General features: G+C 47.7%; 2 protein-coding genes across 3 annotated transcripts in view; one reads left to right on the top strand and one right to left on the bottom strand.

Annotated features, from left to right (window-relative positions):
* The window catches only part of MAP2K1 (mitogen-activated protein kinase kinase 1), an 83,689-nt gene extending 64,622 nt beyond the window's left edge, over positions 1 to 19,067 (top strand). Inside the window, exons 6-11 of the mRNA XM_037155780.2 lie at positions 8,326 to 8,450; positions 12,940 to 13,141; positions 14,449 to 14,513; positions 17,162 to 17,223; positions 17,572 to 17,617; positions 18,309 to 19,067. Coding sequence (XP_037011675.1) covers positions 8,326 to 8,450; positions 12,940 to 13,141; positions 14,449 to 14,513; positions 17,162 to 17,223; positions 17,572 to 17,617; positions 18,309 to 18,422 — 614 coding nt within the window. The 3' untranslated portion in view covers positions 18,423 to 19,067. The remainder of the gene's footprint in view (positions 1 to 8,325; positions 8,451 to 12,939; positions 13,142 to 14,448; positions 14,514 to 17,161; positions 17,224 to 17,571; positions 17,618 to 18,308) is intronic.
* Positions 19,068 to 20,762: 1,695 nt separating this feature from the next.
* Positions 20,763 to 24,110, bottom strand: SNAPC5 (small nuclear RNA activating complex polypeptide 5). Of its 2 annotated transcripts, none has more exons than XM_037155781.2 (3): positions 23,981 to 24,110; positions 22,672 to 22,755; positions 20,763 to 21,886 (listed from the first exon to the last, which is right to left on the bottom strand). In XM_037155781.2, the coding sequence occupies exons 1-3, from the start codon at positions 24,068 to 24,070 to the stop codon at positions 21,770 to 21,772; spliced, it is 291 nt and encodes a 96-aa protein (XP_037011676.2). In that variant the 5' UTR covers positions 24,071 to 24,110; the 3' UTR covers positions 20,763 to 21,769. The 2 variants fall into 2 exon arrangements, with proteins under 2 accessions (XP_037011676.2, XP_037011677.2); XM_037155782.2 differs by having other exon boundaries at positions 20,763 to 21,883.
* Between the last annotated feature and the right edge of the window lie 735 nt (positions 24,111 to 24,845).

Raw genomic sequence — 24,845 nt, 5'->3', positions numbered from 1 at the left:
ATGAACAGTAAAATGACAACAAACCACAACTATCAACAACTGAACCTAAAAAAAAAACAAAAGCAAACAACTAGAACAGGAACAGAATCACAGAAATGGAGATCATATGGAGGGTTATCAGCAAGGAGGGGGAGAGGGAAGGGGAAGAATGGGGGAAAAGGTATAGGGAATAAGTATAAGTGGTAGACAGCATAGTAGACATAAATAGACAGGGGGAGGTTAAGAATAGTATAGGAAATGGAGAAGCCAAAGAACCTATTTGTATGAACCATGGGCATGAACTGAGGAGGGGAATGCTCGTGGGAGGGGGTGCAGGGTGGAGGGGAATAAAGGGGAGAAAAGAAAGGACAACTGTAATAGCATAATAAAAAAATGTATTTAAAAAAATAAGTGTTTCTACAAAAATATTTTAAATGCAGTTACTAGACTTGGTTGCAATAATCTTGCATGTGAGGAGAGAAAATAGCTGCTTGTTAGGACCTGGCACGCCTGCTTTGAAGGCTCTTTGTTGAACTCATTGTTAATCAGAAGGAGGTGGGAAACAACCTTTAGTGCCTGCTGTGTCTTGCAGTTTGACTTGTCAAGGAGGATAATGAGCTGGAACTCAGAAGGAAACATGCTCACTAAACTAGAGAAATATTTTCTCTCACAACCAGATTCAAGGATTTCAGCCTGCCCCAAGTCAGATCCTATTCCCTATTATGTAAGTGACATAACCACTTTTCCCAACCACTACTCTTAAAAAATTGAGGTACAATGGACACACAACATTGTACTAGTTTTAAGTGTACAGCATGATTTGGTATATGTATATACTGTGAAGTGATACCACAGTAAGTTTAGGTAACATCCATCACCATATATAGTTACCTTTGTTTTTTCTTCTGATGAGGACTTAAAGATCTATTCTTCTTAGTAAGTTTCAAATATATAATACACTATTGTTAACTGTAGTCACCAATCTGTTTGTTACATCCCCAGGACTTATTTATTTCATAACTGGAGGGTTACACCTTTTGACCACCTTCACCCACTTTAGATGACTTTTCTGAAACTTTGGAGTACAACTCACTATGATTTGCCATTTGATCTGTTGTCTAGACCCAGATGATTTAGGCTCTGGATAATCAGTCTAGAGGCTATGAGCTCTACTCTAGCCTCTGACATCAGTTCACTGTAATTTTGGCAGGTCACTCCTGGACCCTGGGCTGCAGTGTGTCTCATCCCCAGTAATGCCTGCTTCACAGTATTGTGAGAGCGTACCATATATTTAAAGGGCCTGGCATAGTAAGTGCTCAATGACCTGGAGCTGTTGTGGGGTCTTCCTTGGTGTGCTGGGCTTGCTGGCACCCCTCCTCCCTCCCCAGTCTTTCAGCTGCATTCATTTTCTGTAGTAGCAGGGAGGGGAGAAGGTTGGGGCCTCTTTTTAATGTCCCTGGGGAAGGTTGGGTGGGAAAAAGAGGTTATAGTTCCTGGCTAATTGAGGGGTTTGGGATTTTCTCTGAATTTTGATTACATTTGCTACTTAACTAGCTCCCCAAGGCCACAAACTGGCGGTGACTCTGAGGAGACTGTTAATCGACTTACCAGGGTCAGCTACCTTTCCCTTCTGTTTCTTCATTTTTAGAGAAGGGTTATTAAGGCTCTGCTAGGGTTGCTAAAAGAGGTCATTCGACGCCTAGAGTCATTATTTAAATATCTCATTTGCCTTTTTTTCTTTAACCTTTAACTCTCACTTATCCAAGATCATCTTACTTTTGGATTCAGTCTGTCACAGATGAGCCAGAATCTGGTGTCCAAGTGTCCTCAGCTTGCTTCTCTAGGGCCCTCATTCCATCCCTCCAAGAGCTCTTCTCGGTTTCTCTTCTACTCTGTGTTTGCCTTTCCTGCTCCTCTGCCCTTTTGTTCCTCCATGTTCCGCCTTCTTCCATTTGCCTTCCTTCCCCACCCCCTGCAATAGGTAATACATCTTGTGATATTAGCCTACACCAAGCATAATGAGGTTACTCAAATACAGAAGAAGCCTGTGGGGGCCAATGCTCAGCTGCTTCGCCTGCCTGACCGGGCCTTGCCCCCTAGTCAGGCTGGCACCGACCCCACCTGGTCGGGAGAAATCGGACTAGCTGAGACTGCAGTGCCCTGACCGTTTCTGTCTTTGCCCTTACTGTCACGCACATGTGCACACATTCTGGTTACTTACTTGATTCTGTCTCCTGTAATGGCAGTGACTTTGAGGACAGGGACAGGGACTGGGTCCGTTTTATTCATAGCTCAGTACAGGCATTCTATAAGGGTTTACAGAATAAACAAATGACCTGCTGACTTATTTAATTCAAACTTCTTGTTGTAGAGAGGAAGGAAATGCTCAGAAATTTAGTTAAAATCACGTGCTCTTGGGGGCAAGAAAGGGGGATTTGAACAGTAGTTATTTCTGGGGCAGAAAATATCAGAGAAGAACATATTTTCTTCCACTTAGTTTTTCCAAAAAGTTCCTTGTTAGTTTTTGTAGAAGGGGTGTTTGCCCATCCTCACTGTTGCAGAGGCTGAGCAGGATGGAAGGATGAAACCTTAACATCTTACGAATTTCCTAGGGGACCTTGTAGCCTGTAAGCCTAGGAGGGTGGTAGAAGCCCCTTCCAGAATGCAGGCTAACCCACCAGGTGCTGGGGCTCCTCCTCGCCTCACCCTCTTGATATCAAGGCATCAGAAAGAGAACCCAAGGCACAGAAGGCCTCAGGAAGTAGGGAGAGACGGGCCTATGATTTGAAAAATGTTTGAGGTTGCTGCTAGAAAGATGTGGGAGGAAGCCAGTTAACTCTGGGCTCCAGGAGCACAGCAGTATTCTGCGTTCAGAAAGGGACTCAGAACTAGGCACCTAGAAGTGGAGGTGAGAAGGGTGAGTGGTAAAGGAGGATGCTTTAGATGCAGGTACAAGTGCAACACCAGCACAGTTAGAGAGGCAGGCAAGCCTGAGCCGGGAGAACATGGATGTGGAGACATGTTGGAGAGGTAAGGAGGGCCCATGGAAGGCTTGGAAAGGCAGGCCAAGAGGCTTGGACTGTTACTCTAAGGAAGATGGGAGCCACTGCAGGTTCTGTGCAGGGGCTGTACTGCTGAAGGGGGAAGATATCAGAAGTAGAAACAGAGGAGAGAGGGGTCGCAGCTGTAAAAAGCAAATGTGGATGCTGACAGAGAGTCTGACATGCACCTCTTGTGCCCCCAGAGAAGAGCCCGACTTGGCTGGGGCTGCCAGGGAGGAGCTTGCTTCAGCCACAAGCTCTGGAGTTGTCAGGTCTCCAAGCAGCTTCTTATCAGGCTTCCCTGGTCACCAGGAACAGCCATGTGTAGTGCCTCTGGCTCCCAGGATACGTGGTCCGAGCAAGGAAGTGCCCTCGGGATTCCCCGCTGCTCCTCTCTGCCTCTACCACCATCATGGATCTTTGCAGCTTCCCAAGCAGCACTGTTCCCTGGGGCAGATGGGGGAAGCGGAGCTGACAGTTAAGGCTGGAGGAAAATGTGTTACGTAAGTTTGAAAAAAAGGAGGCCTGCTTGCAATGTGAATAGAAATCAGATACAAGGACAGCTACAGAGGCAGTGCAGCCGCGCCTGAGCAGCAGCTACAAGCCTGGAGAGACGAGTCTGAGCCAGCAGGCGAAGGCGTCCCCGGGCCCTGGGGGTGGGGAAGGGACTGCCGCTGTCTTGTCTTGGAGGGCAGCTTGTGAAAGAATCATTCTTTGTGTTCCTGCAACATGGTGTGCTTTTATTTTATTTTTTAAAATATTTTTAGAATGATGGTAAGGGAGGGAGACAGGGAGAGAAATCAATGTGAGAAACATTGATCAGCACCTCTTGCCTGCTCTTAACCGGGGACCTGGCCCACAACCCAGGCATGTGCCCTGACCAGGAGTTGAACCGGTGACCTTTCGGATGGCAGGTCAGTGCCCAACCCACTGAGCCACAGCAGTCAGGGCTGGTCTGCTTTTTAAATACCCACACTTCATTACATTGATGCTGGTCTTCATCTGGTGAGGTGGCGAGAGCTGCTCTCCTGACAGGCACACCGAGACCAGGGAGGTGAAGTGGCTCACTCAAGGCCACACGTACAGCAGGTGGCAGGGCCAAGGATTTGCAAACAAGTGCCTTGTCCCTTTCGTCACTTCCACTCTTTTGCTTTAAAACAAAACCTAACAGGCCACTCCTGAATCGGCCACAGGAGCCTTTGGAAGGCTAGGGGGCTGAGGGCTTCGTGGCCAGGCGCAGGGATGAAGGCGTGCCATGGTGTTTGGTGGGAGTGGGGACGAGAGGTGCGTGCCGGATGCCTCCATGTGCCTGCCCTCCCCGTCAGGCCCCGGCAAGCACTGTCACGTGCCCGGTTCTCCCAGTTCTGTCCTGTTACTCAGCATCACTTTCCACACATAAGCGCTGACTTCCAGGGCCCGGCCCTCTGCCCTGTGTGAGGGGACCTCGGTACTGTGGGGAGGAGGACCTCCTCCGTTGAAGGCGTTTGTCTGGGCTTGTCCTCATGTTAGGTTTGGGGAAGAAACAAAAGTTAGCCGCTGACCTCCTAAAGTTTGTAATACCCCCTTGTGCTTGGACTGATTCTCCAAGAGGTCGCACAGGTGGTTGCTCAAGGGTCATCTCTGCAGCGGGGCCTTCCCTCAGCAGCCCTGCCGCAGCAGCAGTCCCCGCCCCGCCCATGCTTTTTCATGGTGGCGTTGGTTTTATTTTCTTCATGGTACTTGAGACTACTGGACGTTACACACTGCTTACTCAGTTTGTTTTTGTCTGTCTCCTCACACCAAAATGTAAGCTTCATTTTACCCTGGACACTTCCATCAGTTTGCTCACTGTTGTCCCCCTGGTAGCTGCATGTAGTAGGTGCTCAGTGAACACAGGTGAACGGGTGAAACCGTTGAATAATATGGCAGCAAGGTGAGTGGGAAGAGGACCAGTGTAGGCAACAGAAGGTCTGAATTCTGATTCCAACTTTACTCAGTTTTTGCTGTGTGACCTCAGGCAAGTCCCTGGACCCCTTTGGCCCTAGACATTTCATTGCCACCATGAAGGGGAGGAACCAGATGCTCTTTAAGGCCTTCCAATGCCTACATTCTGAAAATCTATTTGTAGGAGTCAGCATTGCTGAGGGGTCTGGAAAGGTCTCATATCCTGTGTCCTGTGACATGATGAGGGTGAGTCTCACAGAGACTGCACAGACGGCTCAGAGCGTGTGCATCAGTGCGATGCACCCATAGACCCATCGTTCACAGTGTCTGGAGCGCCTGCTGTGTGCTGGGGCTTGTCCTCATGCTGGGGTGCAGTGGTGAGGCGGATCGCCAACACTCCTCCCTCTTGGAGCCGATGGTAGGGAGCGAGGGGCTGGAGTTGGCCAGGAGCCATGGTTATGACCCCTGCCCTGGGCTGGGGATGTTGAGAGGGTAGGTGGGGGCTGGGCAGGGGGAGGACTTACTGGGATATGAAAGGGTGGCTTGTTTTGTTTTGCTTCAGTTTACCCTTGGAAGGATTCTTGGATAGACCTGTTAGAATCTGTTTAAAAATAAATCCATTCACCTGGGAGTATTAAAGGGAAAAATAAAATGTTAATAGCAGTTCTTGTAGGTTGGAATTATGGAGAGTTTTGTTTACTCTGATCTACAGATGTTCTGTATAGGGTCTGTTTACTTCTATGAAAGATTCCCTGTCATGGTTTATGACTTTATCCCTGACATGTGGCCTGCTCCAGTGGGTCTCATGTTTGCTGATGTCTGCCCACAAAGTCCTGGCCTGGGGACTTTTACTGAGTCCCAGCCTCTGTTTTCCTACCCGTAAGTGAGAATAATACTTGGCCCTGGTCTGCCCACTTATAGGGCAGCTGTTTGAATCAGAGGAGGCGGTAGAAGAAAATATTTGGAAGTTTACCTCTCTCTGCAGAAGGAGTGGCCAGTAGCCTAGCATTGGTGACAGCAGCCAGGGCATGATGTGAGGAAGGTCTGTGTGCAGGGAAGGGGGGCGGGGCTGGTACTGCCAGCACTGCCTCGACCGCTGTGAGGAGCAGTTTCTCTGGCTCTCCTGGTTCTCTGGCCCTCCTTGACTAACAGGTAGACACCACTGTGTGGGCAGTTAGGGGAGTAACTTCGGTGGAAGACTCATGTCAACTCCTACACTCCTACAACTCCTACTCCACTGCCACACGTACGGTCTGTCCAGAAACATCCAGCCATGTAATATGAAAAACTGACATTTACTAAAGAAGATACAAGAAACACTGTGCATAGAACAATGATACCTCAGTCCACTTCAAAGTAGGCTCCTTGGGACCTCACACAGTTCTCCCAGTCACCATCAGCTGCCCCATCATATCTTCCTGAATCTCATCGATGGTCTGAAATCTCTTCCGTTTCAAAGGTGATTTTAGTTTTGGGAAAAGCCAGAAGTTGCTGGGTGCCAAGTCTGGGCTGTAGTGGGGCTGAGTCACCTGTGTGATTTGATGTTCTGCCAAACCACTCTGCACGAGATGTGATGCATGAGTGGGTGTGTTGTCCTGATGAAGCTGCCAATGACCAATTGCCCATAGCTGTGGCCTTCTGAATCACCTGAATGGTTTCCATGGAGGAATGTTCAAGTTCAATATAAAATTTGATGCAGATTCGTTGCTCTACTCCAGGGGTGTCAAACTCGTTTTCACTGGCGGCCACATCAGCCTTGTGGTTCCCTTCAAAGGGCCGAATGTAATTTCAACTCCTTAACAGTTAAGGAGTAGTTACATTTATGCAATCCTAAAATTATTTCAGCCCTTCAAAGGCAACCACGAGGCTGATGTGACCCCCAGTGAAAATGAGTTTGACACCCTGCTCTATCTACCTAGTCATTTTGAATACAGTGGTCACACAGTACACACGCTCATTCAGCGGTGTCTTCTGCCCCCACCGACTAGTACAGTGAAGTCGTCATTGTTCACACACGCACATTCCAGTCCACTCTTCTTGGCTGCCTGGTTATGTCAGTGTTGTGTGGGCTGTTCTCATAATATTAACAATGGTTGGACTTTTTCCAGACAGACCTATCATTCATGAAACCCACATGCTCTGTGCTTATAACCAAGGTCAAAAGTAGGAAGTCTAACCTCCATTCCATCCCCCTTTAGTCTTTGGTCTGTAGCCTCAGCAAGCATACAGGTCTTATTATTGGTGTTTTTCTTCCTTATGATCCACCCGTAGTTAATTGTGTTTTGCCATTAGGGGTGCTTGAAGCAACAGACTTTGAAATCTTTCTTCTTTTGTTTTAAAGATTTTATGTATTTTTAGGAAGAAGGGAAGGAAGAGAGAAAGGGAGAGAAACATCAATTGGTTGCCTCTTACATACACCCAACTGGGGACCTGGTCCACAACACAGGCATGTGCCCTGACAAGGAATTGAACCAGCGACCTTTTGGTTTGCAGGCCTGCATTCAGTCCACTGAGCCACACCATCCACAGCAGACTTCGAAATCTTGATTATTCCTAGTAACTGACTCCTTTCATGAGTCACCTTTGCCAAGTCTGGATTCCTAAAGAGTTGACATTTGCTGGTTCTTCTTTCTGCTTCTACAGTAGCTTGTCATTTCCTCTCTTGATAGTCTTCAACCCTGAACAAAGGGGAATAAGGGGTCTCAGTGTCAAGTTGTAACTGAAAGCAGGCCTGGCTGTCTGTCCCCACAAAAGCCAAAACTGGAGAGGCTGGTGCTGATATGAAGAAAAGTGGTTTGTTCAGATGCTGGCCATCTAGAAGACGGGGGACTCATGTCCCAAAGTCCATCTCCACCTCTAAGAGGAGGCAGCGGTTTTTATAAGGAGCGGGAGGGACCAGAGCAAAGTGATCAAGGGAAGTGGTTGAAAAGTTCTCTACATGCGGACGCGTGCAGTCCATTCTGATACAGCCAGTGGTGGTCTGGTATGCGTCATCCTGGTTTAGTTGTCCTGGTTTTACATCTCCCAGCTTCACATCATCCTGGCTCCGTGGTGGAAGATCAACAACACTTGCAGAGCCAGCGTGCCTGAAGGTCAGAGTCTATCTTCTGAAGTTAGTTCCTAGGATTCTTAGACAAACATACTGTTTACCTCCAAGTCACATATTAGAGTCAGCACTTACAGAAACAATGTGGAAAGAATGATGGGGTGGGTTACAATTTTCCAGTCACGAAGTATTTGCAAGCTGCGGGCTGGCTCTGTGGCGAGGCGGGGGTGTCCTGGGGCTTGCGGTCAGGGCCAGTCTGTCCGTGGAGCACTGACTCTTGTCTTCCCAATCCTGGCTGAGTGAGTTCCCCACTTTTCAATTTTCTTTTCCCTGCAGATGTCAAGCCTTCCAACATCCTGGTGAACTCCCGTGGGGAGATCAAGCTCTGTGACTTTGGGGTCAGCGGGCAGCTCATCGACTCCATGGCCAACTCCTTCGTGGGCACAAGGTCCTACATGTCGGTATGAGCCGTGGGTTCCATTTCCTGAGCTCCTGCTCTGGTTAGGGTTAGGAGCAAGTGGGTGCCTCTCCTGTGGAGCCAGAGCCTGGTGATGGAGGGTGGGGGGTGGTCAGTGAAGCCCTGTGACCCCACCCTGAGGAGATCGCAGTACATACAGAGATGGTCTCCGCCTTCACAGGCCTTGAAGCATAACTGGGTTCCTGGGCCTCTTCCCACCAGAACAGGCTGTCCGATCGCAGCTCAGTCTGTTGCCAGTACTCAGATGTTTCTAGAGCTGGGCTTCCATTCTGAAGAGATTGTGAGCTCCAGCTGCCCTCTAGACACCTCTCTCTGGTTGTCTTCAAAACTTTGAATCTTACACACCCAAATGTGGCCCCACCCCAGGGTGCCCTGTCTTTCCCATTAGCAGTAAATGGCATTACTCTTTCCTTGGTTTCCCAAGGCAGAGACGTGAGCATCAGCCATTAACCTTCCTTCCCACCTCCCCAGCTCCTGTGAGTCTTTAAGCATTGTGTCCTCAGCCCAGCCTCTTTTCTCCCTCTTCACTGCATGTCTCCCAGTTAACTGCCCCTGCCTCTCACCACAGCCCACCTACCACGTCTCCTTGCTGGAGTCTCTGCTGTAGCTCAGCTGACACCCCGTCCCAAAGGTGTTCCTCCTGCTGCCAACTCTGGTGGTCCCCCTGCCACCAGAGCTCTGTGTGTGGCTGTGCCCACGCCATGGTGATATTAGCTTGTTCTCTTCCATTCCCCCTACAGCAAGCTCTTTGGGAGCAGGGATAGGAGCATAGGTGTCTCTCTGTTGTCCCTAAGGTCTGGCTGGGGGCCTGGCACGTGGTGGCTGCTCAGGGAGTGGTTGGTGAGTGGGTGGATATTTGGTTGACTGAACAGGTGGGAAGTGGCTAGCACACCCCTTAGGGTGATTCAGAAAGGGGGAAACTTGACTGGATGAGCGCTGAGCAGGGCCGGAGGTCCCTGCGGGGGTGGGCGTGAGTGCAGGCCTGGGTTGCAGGGGCCGGGCACGGAGGCTCAGGGCATCTGTGCATAGAGGATGTGTTATGTGTTCTGTGTCGAGCACTTTCACATCTTTGGGTGACCTCATTTGATCTATGTGATCGTCCCAGGAAGTAAAGATTATTCCCATTTTAGAGATGAGGAAATCTAGATTGAGGGAGGTTCAGTGACCTGCTCACTTAACCTCGCAGAGCCAGGACTGAAGGTTTGATTTTCCTCCCGGTCAGTCTCCCTTCCCACAGCACGCACTCACGTGCTTCTCGGGTGGGTGTCAGCGGCTCCCAGCCTCCCCGTGTGGCGGGGCACGTCCATGTCTTCACTCCTCCTTGCCTGCCCCACCCCACCCCACCACGGTTCCAGTCACGGTCGTCATCCCTCAGCGGCGCTCCCCCACATCTCCACCCTCCGCCCCAGTGAACCCCTGGGCCCTTCGGGGCTTTCTTCTGCTCTTTCCCTGCCATCCCCTCATTGCTTCCTCTCTGCGTGTCTAAAAACTGGGCCCCTCAACTCTGACTCTCGAATTCAAAATCAGTTAACAGGCCCTGGGACTTATTGATCCAGGGGTTTGTGTAGTGGTTGAGTTTTTGTGGTTATGTGGTCATTTCCAAAATAGTCCAGTTTTGGGGACTTCCGCCAAGATGGAGGCATAAGTGGATGTGCCGTGCCTTCTCACACAACCAAGTTTAGAGACAACTAAATATTAGCAACAGAAAATACAGCCAGAACACGGAAAATTGAACTTTTCAGAAGTCCGTTAACAACAAATTCTTCAGCCTGACCGGTAAGGGGCAAAACCACCGGCTGGTGGAGCGGGGTTGCACAGGAGGACTCGGTCAGACACACTTAGGCGTGTGGATCCCAGGCACAGGGTTGGACCTGGTGAGCGGCCGAGCAAGCGACCAGGCGAGCGACCGCGGGGGAGACAGCAGGGGAGCCGTGCTGCGTGTTGATTGTGGTCGCGCATTTGTGCGCGGGTGGACCGGCGAGGGAGTGGGCAGTTGGACCGGCCCGGCGGGTCCCCGCGGCAAGTGGCAGTGGAGGGCACCGCCATTTCCCTGCTCTGACCCCACCTCCACATACGGTGTCATAACCCAGCGACTCTAAGTGGCCCGGCCCAGGTGAACCACCTAAGGTGCTGCTCCTCACCCAGCTGTGAGAAACAGCAGAGGGGGTCACCATTTCCCCGCTCTGACCACGTCCCCACATACAGCATCACAACCCAGTGACCTGGGAGTCCAAGGCCCCACTTCTTACACTTAAAGGGCGCAAACAGACCAAAAATGTCGCAAGAAGATCTCAAAGCCTCAGAGCCCATAGATCTAAGCAATGAAGAAATAACAAAACTCTCAGACGCACAGTTTAAAACACTGGTCATCAGGATCCTCATAGAACTGGTTGATTATGGCCACAAATTAGACAAATATATGAAGGCAAAACTAATTGAAATGAATGGAATTGCACAGGACACCAATAGCAATGAAAAGGAAACTGGGACTCAAATCAATGGAGTGGACTAGAAGAAAGCAAATAATGGCCAAACAGAAAAGAGTGAAGAAGCAAGAATTCAAAGAAATGAGGAGAGTCTTAGGAACCTCCAGGACATCTTTAAATGCTCCAACATCTGAATTATAGGGGTACCAGAAGGGGGGAAAGGCACAGCCACCAGTGGAAAACTTATTTGAACAAATAATAAAGGAGAATTTCCCCAATCTGGCAAAGGAAATAGACTTCCAGGAAATCCAGGAAGCTCAGAGAGTCCCAAAGAAGATGGACCCAAGAAGGAACACACCAAGGCACATCATCATTACATTAGCCAAAATTAAAATGAAGGAGAGAATCCTAGAAGCAGCAAGAGCTAAGGGGACAGTCACCTACAAAGGAGTCCCCATCAGACTGTCAGCGGATTTCTCAAAAGAGACCTTACAGGCAAGAAGGGGCTGGAAAGAGGTATTCCAAGTCATGAAATCCAAAGACCTACAACCAAGATTGCTCTATCCAGCAAAACTTTCATTTAGAATGGAAGGACAGATAAGGTGCTTCTCAGATAAGATCAAATTCAAGGAGTTCATCATCACCAAGCCCTTATTATATGAAATGTTAAAGGGACTTATCTAAGAAAAAGAAGTTAAAGAAACATGAACAGTGAAAGGACAACAAACTCACAGTTATTAACAACCACACCTAAAACGAAAGCAAACTAAAAGGACAGCTAGATCAGGAGCAGAAACATAGAAATGAAGATCTCAAGGAGGGTTAGCAACAGGGGAGTGGGAGGAGGAGAAGGGGGGAGAAGGCACAGAAAATAAGTAGCATAGACAGTAGATAGAAAATAGAAGGAGGGGCCAAGAATAGCACGGGAAATATAGAATCTAAATGGGGGTAATGGTGGGGATGTGGGGGTAGGGTGGAGGGGAATGAAAGGGGGAATAGAACAACTGTAACAGCATAATCAATAAAATTTAAAAAAATAAAATAAAATCTAAGATTAAAAAAAAATAGTCCAGTTTTGGAGTTAGGGAAAAATCCTATAGGAGAAATAATTTGATGTCTAAATAAATGTACGATGGTCATAAGGATTTTTTAATAGGGTCCCTGAAATACAAGTGATATATCAAATGCTTTTCTCTAGCACTGTATGCTTTTTCCTTTGCTTCTTCCCATCAATAACTCATCTGTACAGCATTTTGCAACACACAACACACATTTTCATTTGCTTTGACCTTTTTAATAACTCTACTGAGTAGAGCAGATATTTTGTTATGCTCTTACTGTTGTGACATCACCATCATCACCCCCATTTTATACATGAGGAAATGGAGGCTCAGGATCGTGGAGCTTAGAAGTCCCAGGGTTCGGATTTGAACCCAGGTCTTCTAAGTCCAGATCCTTTGCCTTCTCGCCATTGGTGTTATCCAGGAACAGTGCGTCAGTGGTAGAGCTGGACTTAGAACTTCTTTCTGCCCACTGCGCCATCTCATTCATGGCCTGTGTACCAGAAGCTTCATGCTTCAGACTCAGTAACAAGATGAGCCTCCCATGCTGAGCTCTGGACAGGCTGCCCCATGCATGCCAGACAGTGGCCAGGCCAGGCAAAACTGGAACCACAGCTGAGGCGACAACCAGAGTTTGGCTGGGTGGGGTACCGTTTAGGTTACTGGGGAAACAGGAAATTGAGGAGAGGTCGGAGCCATGGGACTGGCTAGGACTCGGTGGGCACAGTGTTTGGGGACAGGCAACATGCAACGTTTAAGAGGTTAGCGGAGATCTTAAAATGGGTTCCAGAGAGAGAAAATAAAGTCCATCAGCAGACCCAGGGCCAGGGCCCTGTGGGGAAGCCTACTCCCCTGCAGTGCAGACAAGTCTCAAAGTGGCAGGAAGTCCTGAGGCTCCCTTTGAGCACCCTTGGGGACTCCACCTCCTTCTGCTCGGGCCAGGTTAGCTCACAGGCGATTGTAACTGTTTCTGTCTCTCCTGCAGCCAGAAAGACTCCAGGGGACTCACTACTCAGTGCAGTCGGACATTTGGAGCATGGGGCTCTCTCTGGTTGAGATGGCGATTGGGAGGTATCCCATCCCTCCTCCAGATGCCAAGGAGCTGGAGCTGATGTTTGGGTGCCAGGTGGAGGGAGATGCGGCTGAGACACCACCCAGGCCAAGGACCCCTGGGAGGCCCCTTAGCTGTGAGTGTCCTGGTGTGCTGGAGCTTGGGCTGTGGGGGTCCCTCACTGTTGGGCATTTCTGGAGGGCTGGTTCTCTGTACACTCTGCCGAGACTGACTCCCCGGCTCTGGATGCCAGGCTGGGGCTGAGGGAAGCAGAGCAGAAGTGTCCAGGGAGGTGCAGGAAATCACTGTTCTGACTGACACTTCTGCTACTTGTTGAGAGCCTACTATGTTCCCAACACTACACTGCCTACTGTGTTCCTGGCACTACACTTTGTACTTATGTGCATTATCTGTTTTTTTTAAATCATGACATTTTCTTTTTTTAGGTCGATATTTTTACTGAGATAAAATTTATGTAACTTAAAATGCACATTTTAAAGTGTTCAATTCAGTGGTTTTTAGTATATTCTCCATGTAGCACAGCTAACACTACTATATAATTCCAGATGCTTCCGTCACCCCCGAAAGAAACCTCACCTCCATTAGCATTCACTCCCAACTCCCCCACCTCATCCCTGGCAACCACTAATCTGTTTTCTGTCTCCATGCATTTGCCTACCATTATCTAATTCTAATAGCAGTTGTGTGTGAGCACTATTATAATCTCCATTTTAGATATGAGGAAACTGAGGCACAGAGCACTTGACTTGCCAGACCATGTATACTTACTTTGTAAGTGGCCGAGTCCGACTCCAAGGTGGTGAGCACTGTGCCTGCCTCTTTGAATGTGAATACTGTGAAGGAAGCTGATACTCAGAAGCTTCTGGCCCAGCCATCTTCTAATATAGTTCCTGTGAGAACAGTCCCGTCTGACCTAGGAGACAGGGCTGGACTTCACCCTTATGAGGCCCACGTGGGTGCGGGCGTGCACGAAGGGAGAAGCATCGAAGGGGCTGGGGGCTGTGACCCATGACTCTGGGGTATACAAGGAAGAAACCCAAGTTCAGGGATAATTAAAACTAAGTTTTTTAGTTGTTTAGTATTACTTCATTTGTTTCTCTCTCAATATAAGGAAGGGAGAAAGAGCAGATATAATTATTATCTATCTCTATATAACTCAAAACTAGGCCCAGTGACAATTGATTTGCCCAAAGTAAAAAACTTTGGATGTGTCAGAACTTGGATTCATGCCATGGCCAGCTTACTCTGTGTCCTTTGCTGGTCCCCTCCGTCCAGGCCTGACCTGTGGCTGCCCAGCCTCTATTGTCCACTGCCCTGTTCCAGGCCCTGGGGTCCATGTTCAACATCTCGCCCCTTATTGGCAAGTGTCATCCTGTCTCTTTCTGAGAAGCGCTTTCTTCTTTCTTTTTATAAAATCTCTAGCTTATGGAATGGACAGCCGACCTCCCATGGCAATTTTTGAGTTGTTGGATTACATAGTCAATGAGGTAAGTACTGCATGACTTCCTAGACCGTGAAATCTATTTGCTCCTCTTAAGAAAAAAGTTGATTTGACTGGGAAAGCTGTGAGTTGTTCACACTGAATGGGCTGCTTGGGCCTCAGCATCCATGGGTTCTGCTTTGTGCATCACCCTTTTGGAATTGTGTGGCTGGTTTAGAGGCTGCAGCAGTCCCTTCCCCAGGAACATCTTTAGGTAACTCTTGAGTCCCTCCTCTTTTCTCAGATTCAGGAACTGACACTTTACCCACTTACATCGCATTCATTCATCAAGCATTTCTTGTGCACTTACTATGTGCTGAGCACTGTGGGTGGCAGGAATGAGGTGGATATCCAAAGATGGAAAATCCAAAGTCCCTAGTTGTGAAGACTCTTAGATTGTGTAGGGGAGGCGAGGCAAATGCATTTATATCTGCAATATTGGGTTTTGTCTTGTGCCATTAAAAAGCAATGAACATAAAAAGTGACAGTGTAGAAACAATGTATGTATATAGCCCGTATATGCATATAAAGTCTGGAAACTAATATACCACAGATGGAATTACAGGTGATTAAAGGTTTGTTTATTGCTGTTAGCTGACTTTTTTTTTTACAAGGAACACATATTATATGTAATATGTATATCAGTATGTTTAAATGGAAAAAAATGGATCAAGGGAGGAAGAGACTGATCAGCATTCATCGAATTGGGGTAGGTTTGAGGGGAATGGGAAGCTATGGGCTGGCACCACAGTTGCTCAGAGGGGTGGGGCAGGCCTCAGGACAGGATTTCTGATGACAGGGCCAGCGCTCCTGGCCCCAGGGCAGCGTGGATAGTGGGCCAGGATAGGTTTCTGGCATGGTCGGGCAGCAGCTGAAAGCCCCCACTCAGCCTGGGTGTTTGATAAAGGGCATCACCCTGTTCTCTTCTTTCTCAAGATACTAGTGGAATAACTTTTCATGCTGTCTTACTGCTCTCTAAAACCAGGTCCCAAAAAGCTCAGAAAGGTCCCCTTATCTATTATAAACTCAACAGGGAAGATCCTGGTGACTCCAGCAGTTACTAGGCCACTGTCACTGGGTCACAGTTGGTCAGAGAGGTTAGCAACCTCTCTCTCCTGACTGCACAGTGTTAAGCTAAGCACCATGGACATAGAAAAGAAGTTCAGGACCTGATCATGGCTGCTTTAGGACTCAGGGAGGGCCGTGTGCATTGCGTTGTGGCAGTCAGGAAAGCCATCTCCTGCCACCATATTCATGGGTTCAGCTTTGTGGGACCTGAGTTGAGTGGTGCTGGGTGGGAGCCATGTTAAGGGAAGAAATGGCCTGAGGCTGTATGTGCAGCTGCCAGTCACCTAGTGTGTACTGCTTTCTTCCGTATTTTCACATATTCCTAATCAGGTCTCTAAGCACTGCTCAGGTGGGTCAAATGGGTTGTAGTATGCTCTTCATACAGGTGAGGAAACCGAGGCCCTAGGATGAAAGCTCAGGTTCTCCCCACCTACTGCTATTCCTTCCTTACCACCTCCTCCCTCCCTCTCTCCACCCGTCAACCTGGACCTCCCAGGAGGCTGGGCTGCATGGGGACGGGCACATGCACCTCACACTGTGCTGGCACACGGCCTCCCCCCTGCCTGGCCCCTCCTACTCAGACTGGGATGGAGGCCCGGCTGCTCGTTTTGCCCTTGGATATTCCTTTCATATTCCCCTAAGCAGCGGGGACCGTCTGCAGGTTGGGCCTAAGACCTGGGTTTTAATCCTGGACCTCAGATTAGACTTATTCACCTGCTATTCTTTATAAGGCATTCAGGGGAAGAGGGCTAGGCTGAGCTTTTTTGGTAGTGTCGATATTTAACTTTTAGTCTCAAATTACTTGTTTATTTGGGCAACACATCAGAGCAATGGCATCCTGGGCAGAGTCTGGAGGTAAGCTCACAAGGAAGCTGCGCACAGTCCCTGCACAGGTCACAGGGGTGGATCACATTTCCTGAGCTGTGTGGAGCTTAGCTGTGTGGACTGCAGAGCCTTGTCCTCAGTAGCCCTGTGTGGTAGCCACTGTGCACCTGGGTAAAATGAGAGCCGCGGCCAGTGTTCCTGCTCTGATGCCTGCTTCACTCCTGGAGTGAGTGTGCAGCTAACATTCTTCCAGACCCAGCCCTTTGCCAGTTAATGTTTTATTAACCTTTCTCTTTCCTTCGGGGCTTAGAAAGAGGATACGTATTTCATTAGTTAGCTAGTTAGCCTTCTGTGACTTCGACAAGTGCTGTCTGGGCTGGGCTGGGCTGTGCCTGGTGGTTTGCATATGCCCCTAGCTGCCGCTACTGGTAACTGCCCGTGGTTTGCATGCCACACTCCAAGATTTTCTGGTGTAGAGTGCAAGCTGGAAAGGGTCATTAGGCCCTCATTTCATAGAAAGGTAAACTGAGGCTTAAGGGGAACAGTGATCTGTTTAGTAATTAGCCAAGTGAGTGGTAGAACACTGACCTGGCCCCAGTTCTGTGGTTTGAGACCAGTGGTTCCGGCACAGTGACGCAGCAGCCAGCCACTGGCCTCCCACCCTTGGCCTTTACTTGACCAGCACTGCCTGGAGGGGTTAGGGAGGAGAGAGGGCTGGGGCAGGAAGCCCAGCATTTTTCATGTGCCGACATGTATTTGCAGCCTCCTCCGAAACTGCCCAGTGGAGTATTCAGTCTGGAATTTCAAGATTTTGTGAATAAATGGTAAGTTGGCTCCTTATTATATGGAAGAGTACCCCATTTTTGTCAGGCTCCCCACCCCATCTTGGCTTTGTCCATTCCCCTCTCCACTGATCCTTTCGGCTGCTGCCCTTCTTAGGTGACCTGACAACTGCAGTCGGTAAAGTAGCTGCTGACTTTTGACGTTACTCGGTTCAGCATTTATTAACCTGCTGTGGGCATGGCCTTATGCTAAGAACAGGGAAGTGCATAAGGCTCAGGCACGCCTCAGAGCCTATATATAGTGTGGGGAGGACAGGGAGGTAAACCTAAGTAACTGGAGGTAGAAGCAGCTCCAGGCAGTAGCTCACATGTTATTTTTCTTCCTTTAAGCTTAATTAAAAACCCTGCAGAGAGAGCAGATTTGAAGCAACTCATGGTAAGTTCATTTATTTCACTCTTACACTACTTGTTCATTCATCTGTTCTCCTGTCAGTCATCCATCTAGTACTTCCTGAGTCCATCCCTGCTCTGCCTTGAGTCCTGCTGGCCCTGCCATAGGATCCCAGATACCATTCTCCTGTCCTCCCATCAGTTTAAAGGAAAAACTGGAATGGCCCTGCAGCCCTGAGTCCAGGGAAAGAAAGGGCCAGCCCACCTGTTCACAGGGACAGGGTCTTTTTCTATTACCGACCAGCTCATTTTACATTCAGCTCCCTCCCCAAGCCACTCTCCACTTGCCTCCTGTTTGGTGGTGGTGGTGGTAGAGGGGCACTGAGAAGTAATACTATAAATACCTGGGCTTCCATGTCTTATAGAGCCTATACAGTGTAACATGCACTTCCATCCATTCCTTTGTTCTAACAGTTGTGTGAGGCACTGAAAGCAGAACTACCACCCGCATGTCAGAGGTGAGAGAGCAGGTTCAGGGAAGTGAGCCAGCTGCCCAGAGCCAGGGAGAGCTGGTCTTTTGTCCAGCAGCTGAACCTGCTTTCCTGGCCCCCACTGCTGCTCAAGGGTGGGCTCCAGGAGCTACTTCCAAGTGGCACAAGCCCTTGACCTACCAGGACTTTTGAATTTCCCTTCTTCGTGGCTATTTAACATTGCTTCCTCTGTTTCCTCACATGCAGGTTCATGCTTTCATCAAGAGATCTGATGCCGAGGAAGTGGATTTTGCAGGTTGGCTCTGCTCCACCATTGGCCTTAACCAGCCCAGCACACCAACCCACGCAGCTGGTGTCTAGATGTTTGGGAAACAGCGAAGAGCAAGTCCCCTGCCCAGTGGTGTGTTATGTTGCTTTCAGGCCTATTTCCCACATCTCTGTTCAGACATGCATTTCACATATGACAAAGAATGAAGAACACAGCATGTGCCAAAACTCTATTTGTGTCATTTTTAATACAACTGTCTTTACTCTTATTATTCCCCTAAGTGGATTGGCTTTGCGCTTGGGGCTATTTTTGTGTATGGTGATGATCAAATCATGTGCAACATTGAATTAGTGTGAAACTTCGGTGACTGTGGGTAGTCATTTTTACTGAAAACTGCACTGCTGTCCCTCACGAGGATTGGCTGGCCGGCCACCTGGATCCTGGGGATTCTCTCACACTTGGTGGTACTTCACTCTTGCCAGGCGTACCTTCTGTACTGGAGGAAGGAGCCTTGCAAGATTCTTCACAGGCAGTGCATGTGAAGCATGCTTTGCTGCTACGAAAATGAGCATCAGAAAGTGTGTATCATGTTATTTTATTATCCTTTTGCCGTTGGTGTAGAATTCAGCAATTTCCATCCAAATCTAGCCAGAGCCCTTCACTGCCATGATAATTGGGGCTTCACCAGTATATCTACTCTGATGATGTGTAGACTTCTGGTTGTATTTCTATATTTATTTTTAAATATACTGTGTGGGATATTTAGTGGTATATGTCTCTAAGTTTGGATTAGTTTCTAAAATGGTGGAGTTACTTTGACTGTCACAAGTGTATCAAGGCATTAAAATGTATGAGATTTATCTTTCCCCAAATCCAAATACTGATGCTATTGTAAACAAGTGTGTATAGTGCCTAAAAATTGTATGGAAATCCTTTTAACAACTTTAATCCAAATGTTTAACAAATCTAACCTCTTATTCTAATAAATATACTACCAAGTTAAAAGACTGAAAAGTATTTTTACTTTTGAGTTAGGATATTCAGCGCCTCTTAACAAGGAATCAGATGATTTAGCTGAGCATTACTGTGAGGGGAAAGATAAGGACAGGGAGGTTGGATGGTGGAAATGCCGTGAGGACAAGTGCAACACTTTGGACTAATGGGGCTTCCTGAAATTCCAACTGTGGACTTTGTCCAACTCTTCTCAGCAGACGCCCTTGTCCTTGAATCTTCCAGCCACCTTTCCTGCGGACCTGTGAAGGTCCTTCCTACTACATACGGAGCAGCAGTGGGTGGGGGTGGTCGGCAGTGCCTGGCTGGCACTGGAGCCCCACCTGGGACAGTCCATCCGTGCTGCCCTGCCCCGCTGAGCGCTGGTTTCCCTTCCACTTGCTCTATTTACCTACACCTTTCTGGAGAGGAGGGATATGCCTGGTGCCAGTTTTGTTATGGCTGTGAGATCACAAAAAGCAAAGCCATGTCTCATCTGGCCACTGGTACCCTTTCTTTCTTTGAAATGGCTTCTGGAACTTAAGGTTCCAAGTGAGGCTGCCTGGTCAGTGCCTCTTCAGACCTCATGTTCTTCCTTGAGAGGACAGGTTATAGAAAGCCAAAGTAAATATATATTAACAAATAAAATGCCTATTTTATTTTCAAATTAAAAAGAGAATTTGGGTAAATCTCCTGAGCAGGTAGTTCTACTCTGGATGCAGCAGAGCTTGGAATACAGCCAAGATTTTTAAAACTGGTCAGTGTTGTATTGCTATCAGAGTCAGTTTTTCTTGCTGCAAGGCTAATGTCCAAGTCATCATACTTTCTGATATACAAACATTCAGGCTAAGGTTTAATACCACACCTTCCTCATCCTGTCTTTCACTAACACAGTGCCACTGCTACTGAGAATGTCTCATTAAGCTGGGCAAATTCCACCTGAGAAGAAAGGGATGGTGTAACTGGAATCTAAAATCTGGATCTGAACACTTTCATGCTCACTACCTTTTGAGGGATGCTTCTAAATTCTCTTCATACCTAAAGGTATTTTCAAGAGACAGAAGATTTTTCCTCCCCAGGAATTACTAAGAATTATCTCGTTCTCCAGAATGATGTTCCCTGCATCAGTCTTGCTATGTTGAGTTCCTCATGTCAAATTCCTTCCTCAAATTTCTGAAACACTGACACTAGTTGGATTTTTCAGTTATCTCGTTAGCATCCCACAGTCACCAGTAAAAACAGAGCAGGTACGAATACCCTCATTTGACAGAAAAGTGCAAGTTCAAAGATGTGAGAGGGTTGGAATTCATAGCCAGTTTTCCACTCTTACAAACCCATGGTCATATTTTAAATCAGACCCCAAAATGTACAACCTTGATGCAAAATTATCTTCACATTGTTTTCCAAGAAACATGTTCATTTAAACTTCCTGCTACTTCCTGTATGAGTAGCTCAAAATAACTTTAATGAAAATTATTAACATGTTCTCTTGTCTGGAACAGTTACATAAGTTCTGCTTGAGGAGGTTCTTTGTGTTCGGCTTTGCTGTTGCATGGACAGGGCAAGTTACTTTTATGAAGTCAGGTAACTAGCACCTTCAATGGCAAAGGGCAAGTGTGCAGAAATAAATCTCAACTTCCAATACCGAGTTTTAAGAACACTCTATCATCTCTTTATTATGAAAGTCCAATCTCCTAAGCAGAGTGATTCCTTCCCTAAGAACACATTTCCTCCTAAGTCAAGAAGTGGGTTTTAAACCACCCTGCCATACTCCTTTCCCCAGGAGGAACCGATCCGTTTCCCGTTGCTATCTGGAAACCAGCAGCTGCACGATGGCTATTCGTCTAGTTTATTTCTAAGCACGTTTTATCAGCGGCGTCTCAACCTAGATGTGATGACAGCCACACAGAACAGTCTGTAGTGGACAGCGTTTCGAGACACCACTGAGAGGTAGCAACAGCTTGTGCCCTCAAGTGGCCTTCTGTCCTCATCTTTTTTCTTCCCTAGACTCTGGCTATGTTTACGAGGGTACAATGGTATGCAAACAGCCTTACATTGACTAGCTTACAAGAAGCATTGTTGATCAGAAAGGCTGGCTTGTACTTACACTCTGCCCTTTTGGCAAATGTCAGACTTTCTCAATAGCACTTCAGAGGAAATGTTCTGTTTTGAACACAATTACTGGATCTGACCAGAATACAGACACAGCACCACCCATATTGCTCAATGCTCAGACACTGCATCTTTCCTTTCCCCCGTGCTGCTGATTTTTGGTAAAGCATTCTGAAACGAATTACTGATGGAACCAGTTTCGCAAGTATACATCCTCCTCCTGAAGTTCTCACTCTCTTTAACGCAGGCTGTAGGGCCCATGGCAAGAATGTTTGGAAGGAAGTTTCTGAGACTCTGAAATTGAATTTGTATAACTAATCCTAGCTCTTTTGCCACTTCAGGAATCTGATTCTTCTTCCTCCTCCTCTTCCTCTTCTGTCACATGGCTCCTTGTGCTCAACTCCAGTGCAGTTTGGTTGATTGATGCTTCATTGTCTACATGCACCGATATCTGCTTTAGCCAAGGACATCATGGATTAGTAGGGAGGGCACTGGCCTCAAAACCAGCAAATTTTAATCCAAATCTCAATTGTGTGTTCATTCCCAGTATTTACCAACTAAGAGGTATGACCACTTTCCTATTTATCCAAATTCTACCCCAGGCTCCCCACCAACCTGCATTGCTAAAATGGAAGTTAAATGCACTAGATTTGACAGAATATCACCTGATTTACAAACATGGTTCTTATGTAAGAATTACACTGGCTTACATGTACTACTTTCGAATGGGTTTAAAAGGCTTCACTCAACTGAGAGAACTGCTCAAATATCATGTATTTAGAAAGACTATGATTTTACTGATTTAAGGGAGGGCATTTGGTAAGAGGGAGGACACAATGAAGACTAGAACTCACTTGTTAGCACCATGCTTTGCAATTGAAGTTATCTTCTACTTCTGAACCCCAAACTAACTTACAGAGCAAGAGGTCTGCCATGTCCCTGCAAAGATCTCTACTCTCCTTGCCCTCATTAAAGTAAACAGAACACAGACGACTGGGATGGTGTAGGCAATATAAGTACCTAATGAATACATCAATCAAGATGTAACCAGCTGGGCTGTTCTCGTCTAAAACAGTAATACTGAATACCCAGTTTATAAAACTAGAAAATTCTTATCAGTACTTCCCAGAGTCCCTTGGGCTTCATAATGTAATTTACAACAGTTTTTGACCTCCAAACATCACGACAGCAGGATGGGCTTTGCATTCCCTCCGTACCCCCACACTTCACTAAGCTTACATCATGTTCACGAGCAGCTTGAGAAGGCAGCATCTCATCCCCTCTTCTGGAACTAATCATTGATTGGAGGGCCAGTTCCTCAACCTAGAAAAAAAGAGTTAAGGATATTTTCCTTACTTTTTCACTGGGCTACTGATGTGGGCAAATTTTACTGTTCATGCTGTAAAAGGATGCCATCAAGAGGAAGCAAAAACAGTGTAAATCTCTGTGCCGTGCTAGAGAGCAGGGTAGAATCCTCCAGTCCCTTCCCCCTGGGTGTACAGGTGCTCCAGCTGAGCCAGGGCTTCCACTCCCCCAGACCTGGCAGCTCTGGGAAGAAAGCAAGAGTGAGTCCTTAAAAAAAGCCAAGTGTCATCTTCTGATTCCACAAACGGTAGATTCCTTATGTTTGAGCTCTCTACCTAGTAAAGAGAAATGGAAGGTGGGAAGAATGGGAAATGAAAGTGTTCTCAGGAACATAAAGAAATTTAGGCTTTGGAGTTTATCATCAACTCACTCACATTAGGTACCTGTACAGGTACTATGATGCCCTGAGAACCTAAGTGTGGGGTATGACAACTGTCCTGAGGAAATGTGCTTATTACATTGGTATGTCACATTTGTGTACAATGCTTTTCAGTTTACAATGGGCTTTCATAACCCTTATCTCATTTGGACTTAAAGATCCTGAAGAAAGGTGCTGAGCAGAAATTATCAGGATCATCGCAGTGGGGCTGAAGGGTGAATGGTAATGCCCAGGTCTGGGAAAGGGTTCCGGTGGGCGTAAATCTCTATTCCCAGTTAAGGCTGTGGAGTCAGTAACCGCTGTGGAAAGACAAACTACTGGGAACTCTGTGACAAGTCTCTTCACTCGGGCCTCGTTGTCCTTCTTCGCACCATGGGGGAATGTGCAAGGCTCTTCTAACTTTTCAATTCTAGAGCTACTTCAAGCAGCAATACAGCCTGGAAATAGTGGCTAGTAAAACCTGCAGGAGCTCGGGAGGAAGGGGTCGGTGGGCGGAGAAGGTCGAACTTCTCGTGGGAACCACCTGCATTTCCGGGAGGTCTGGTATGGGATGAACTCGCCAAACGTGCAGATTGCCGGATTTCAACCTCGACACACAGGACCCAAGTTCTGAGCTGGGACCGTAATACCAAAACAAGCTCACGCGGGGCTTGTTTACCACCAGGTCAGCACCCCAACCGCCAGGAGAAGGAGGGATTACCAGCAGCAATGCTGCACTGCAAACGCCTGGGATCCGCGTAGAGCCGAGCTCCGGGCAGTGGCAAGGGGGTGAGGTGAGGGGTCGGGTGGGGGCTGCTGGATCACCTTGAGCCGATTCAGCTGGTCATGCAGTGCCGCCTTCAAACGGAGCAGCGTCTCCTCCTCCTTGCGCAGCTCCTGGAGCCTGCTCAGCATTGCGTCTCCTCGTAAGGCCCAGTTGGCCGGGCGCTCTGTGGTGACGTCACGGCCCCGTGTCCCGGAAACAGAACTGCAGGTGGACTGCACGTGGGGCGGGGCGCTTCCTGCCCTCTCTGGCGGGAGTACCCGGAGGTTTTAAAGCGTAAGGCCTGGACTCGAATAGGATTCCTAAAGAACGGGGCTTTGAAACTGTACAGAACCGGAAGAGAAAACTGCTCAACTATTGAGTTTCAAATGCGAGTTGAACAGTACTCACTGTATTGCACTTCTAATGTGATGGGAGTTTTCAAATTTGATTTTACAGAGGGAAACGTCGGTACTGTTCCACTTAATTGTGCATTCAATGGTCAATTCTTATGTCCCCTGGGGACCAAGTGCAACCTTGGTGTATGGGGACTTTCTAGCCAGTGGAGCAACCCGTCTAGGATTAAGTGGTTACCACCATAAAACCTGCATTTGAAGACAGGGATTATCAGTAGCGTTCGGCGCAGAACAAGCTCTAGTGTTGGTTGTCAGAGATAAGTATTGCCAGTTACATGCAAATGTTCCCCAGACCATGGAAGTGAGCATGAAAATAAAGCAGCTAACAAATTGGAAGATGGTGCCTGTACATGCTAGGGAACTAAGATGTTCTGAATCTGCAAATGGATTATGTATCACACGTGTGCTATGGATTTGCCTGCCAATACAAAAGGGAGGGGGGGTCCTAACATGAAGTCAACTCTAGGGTAATTCAATGGCAAACTAAAAGAAACATGCCGTGGTATACTGT

Source organism: Artibeus jamaicensis, unplaced genomic scaffold (genome assembly GCF_021234435.1).
Source record: "Artibeus jamaicensis isolate MK-2021 breed Jamaican fruit bat unplaced genomic scaffold, CSHL_Jam_final contig_548, whole genome shotgun sequence".
In the NCBI taxonomy this organism is placed as follows: domain Eukaryota; kingdom Metazoa; phylum Chordata; class Mammalia; order Chiroptera; family Phyllostomidae; genus Artibeus; species Artibeus jamaicensis.
This window is presented reverse-complemented; position numbering and strand designations above follow the sequence as displayed.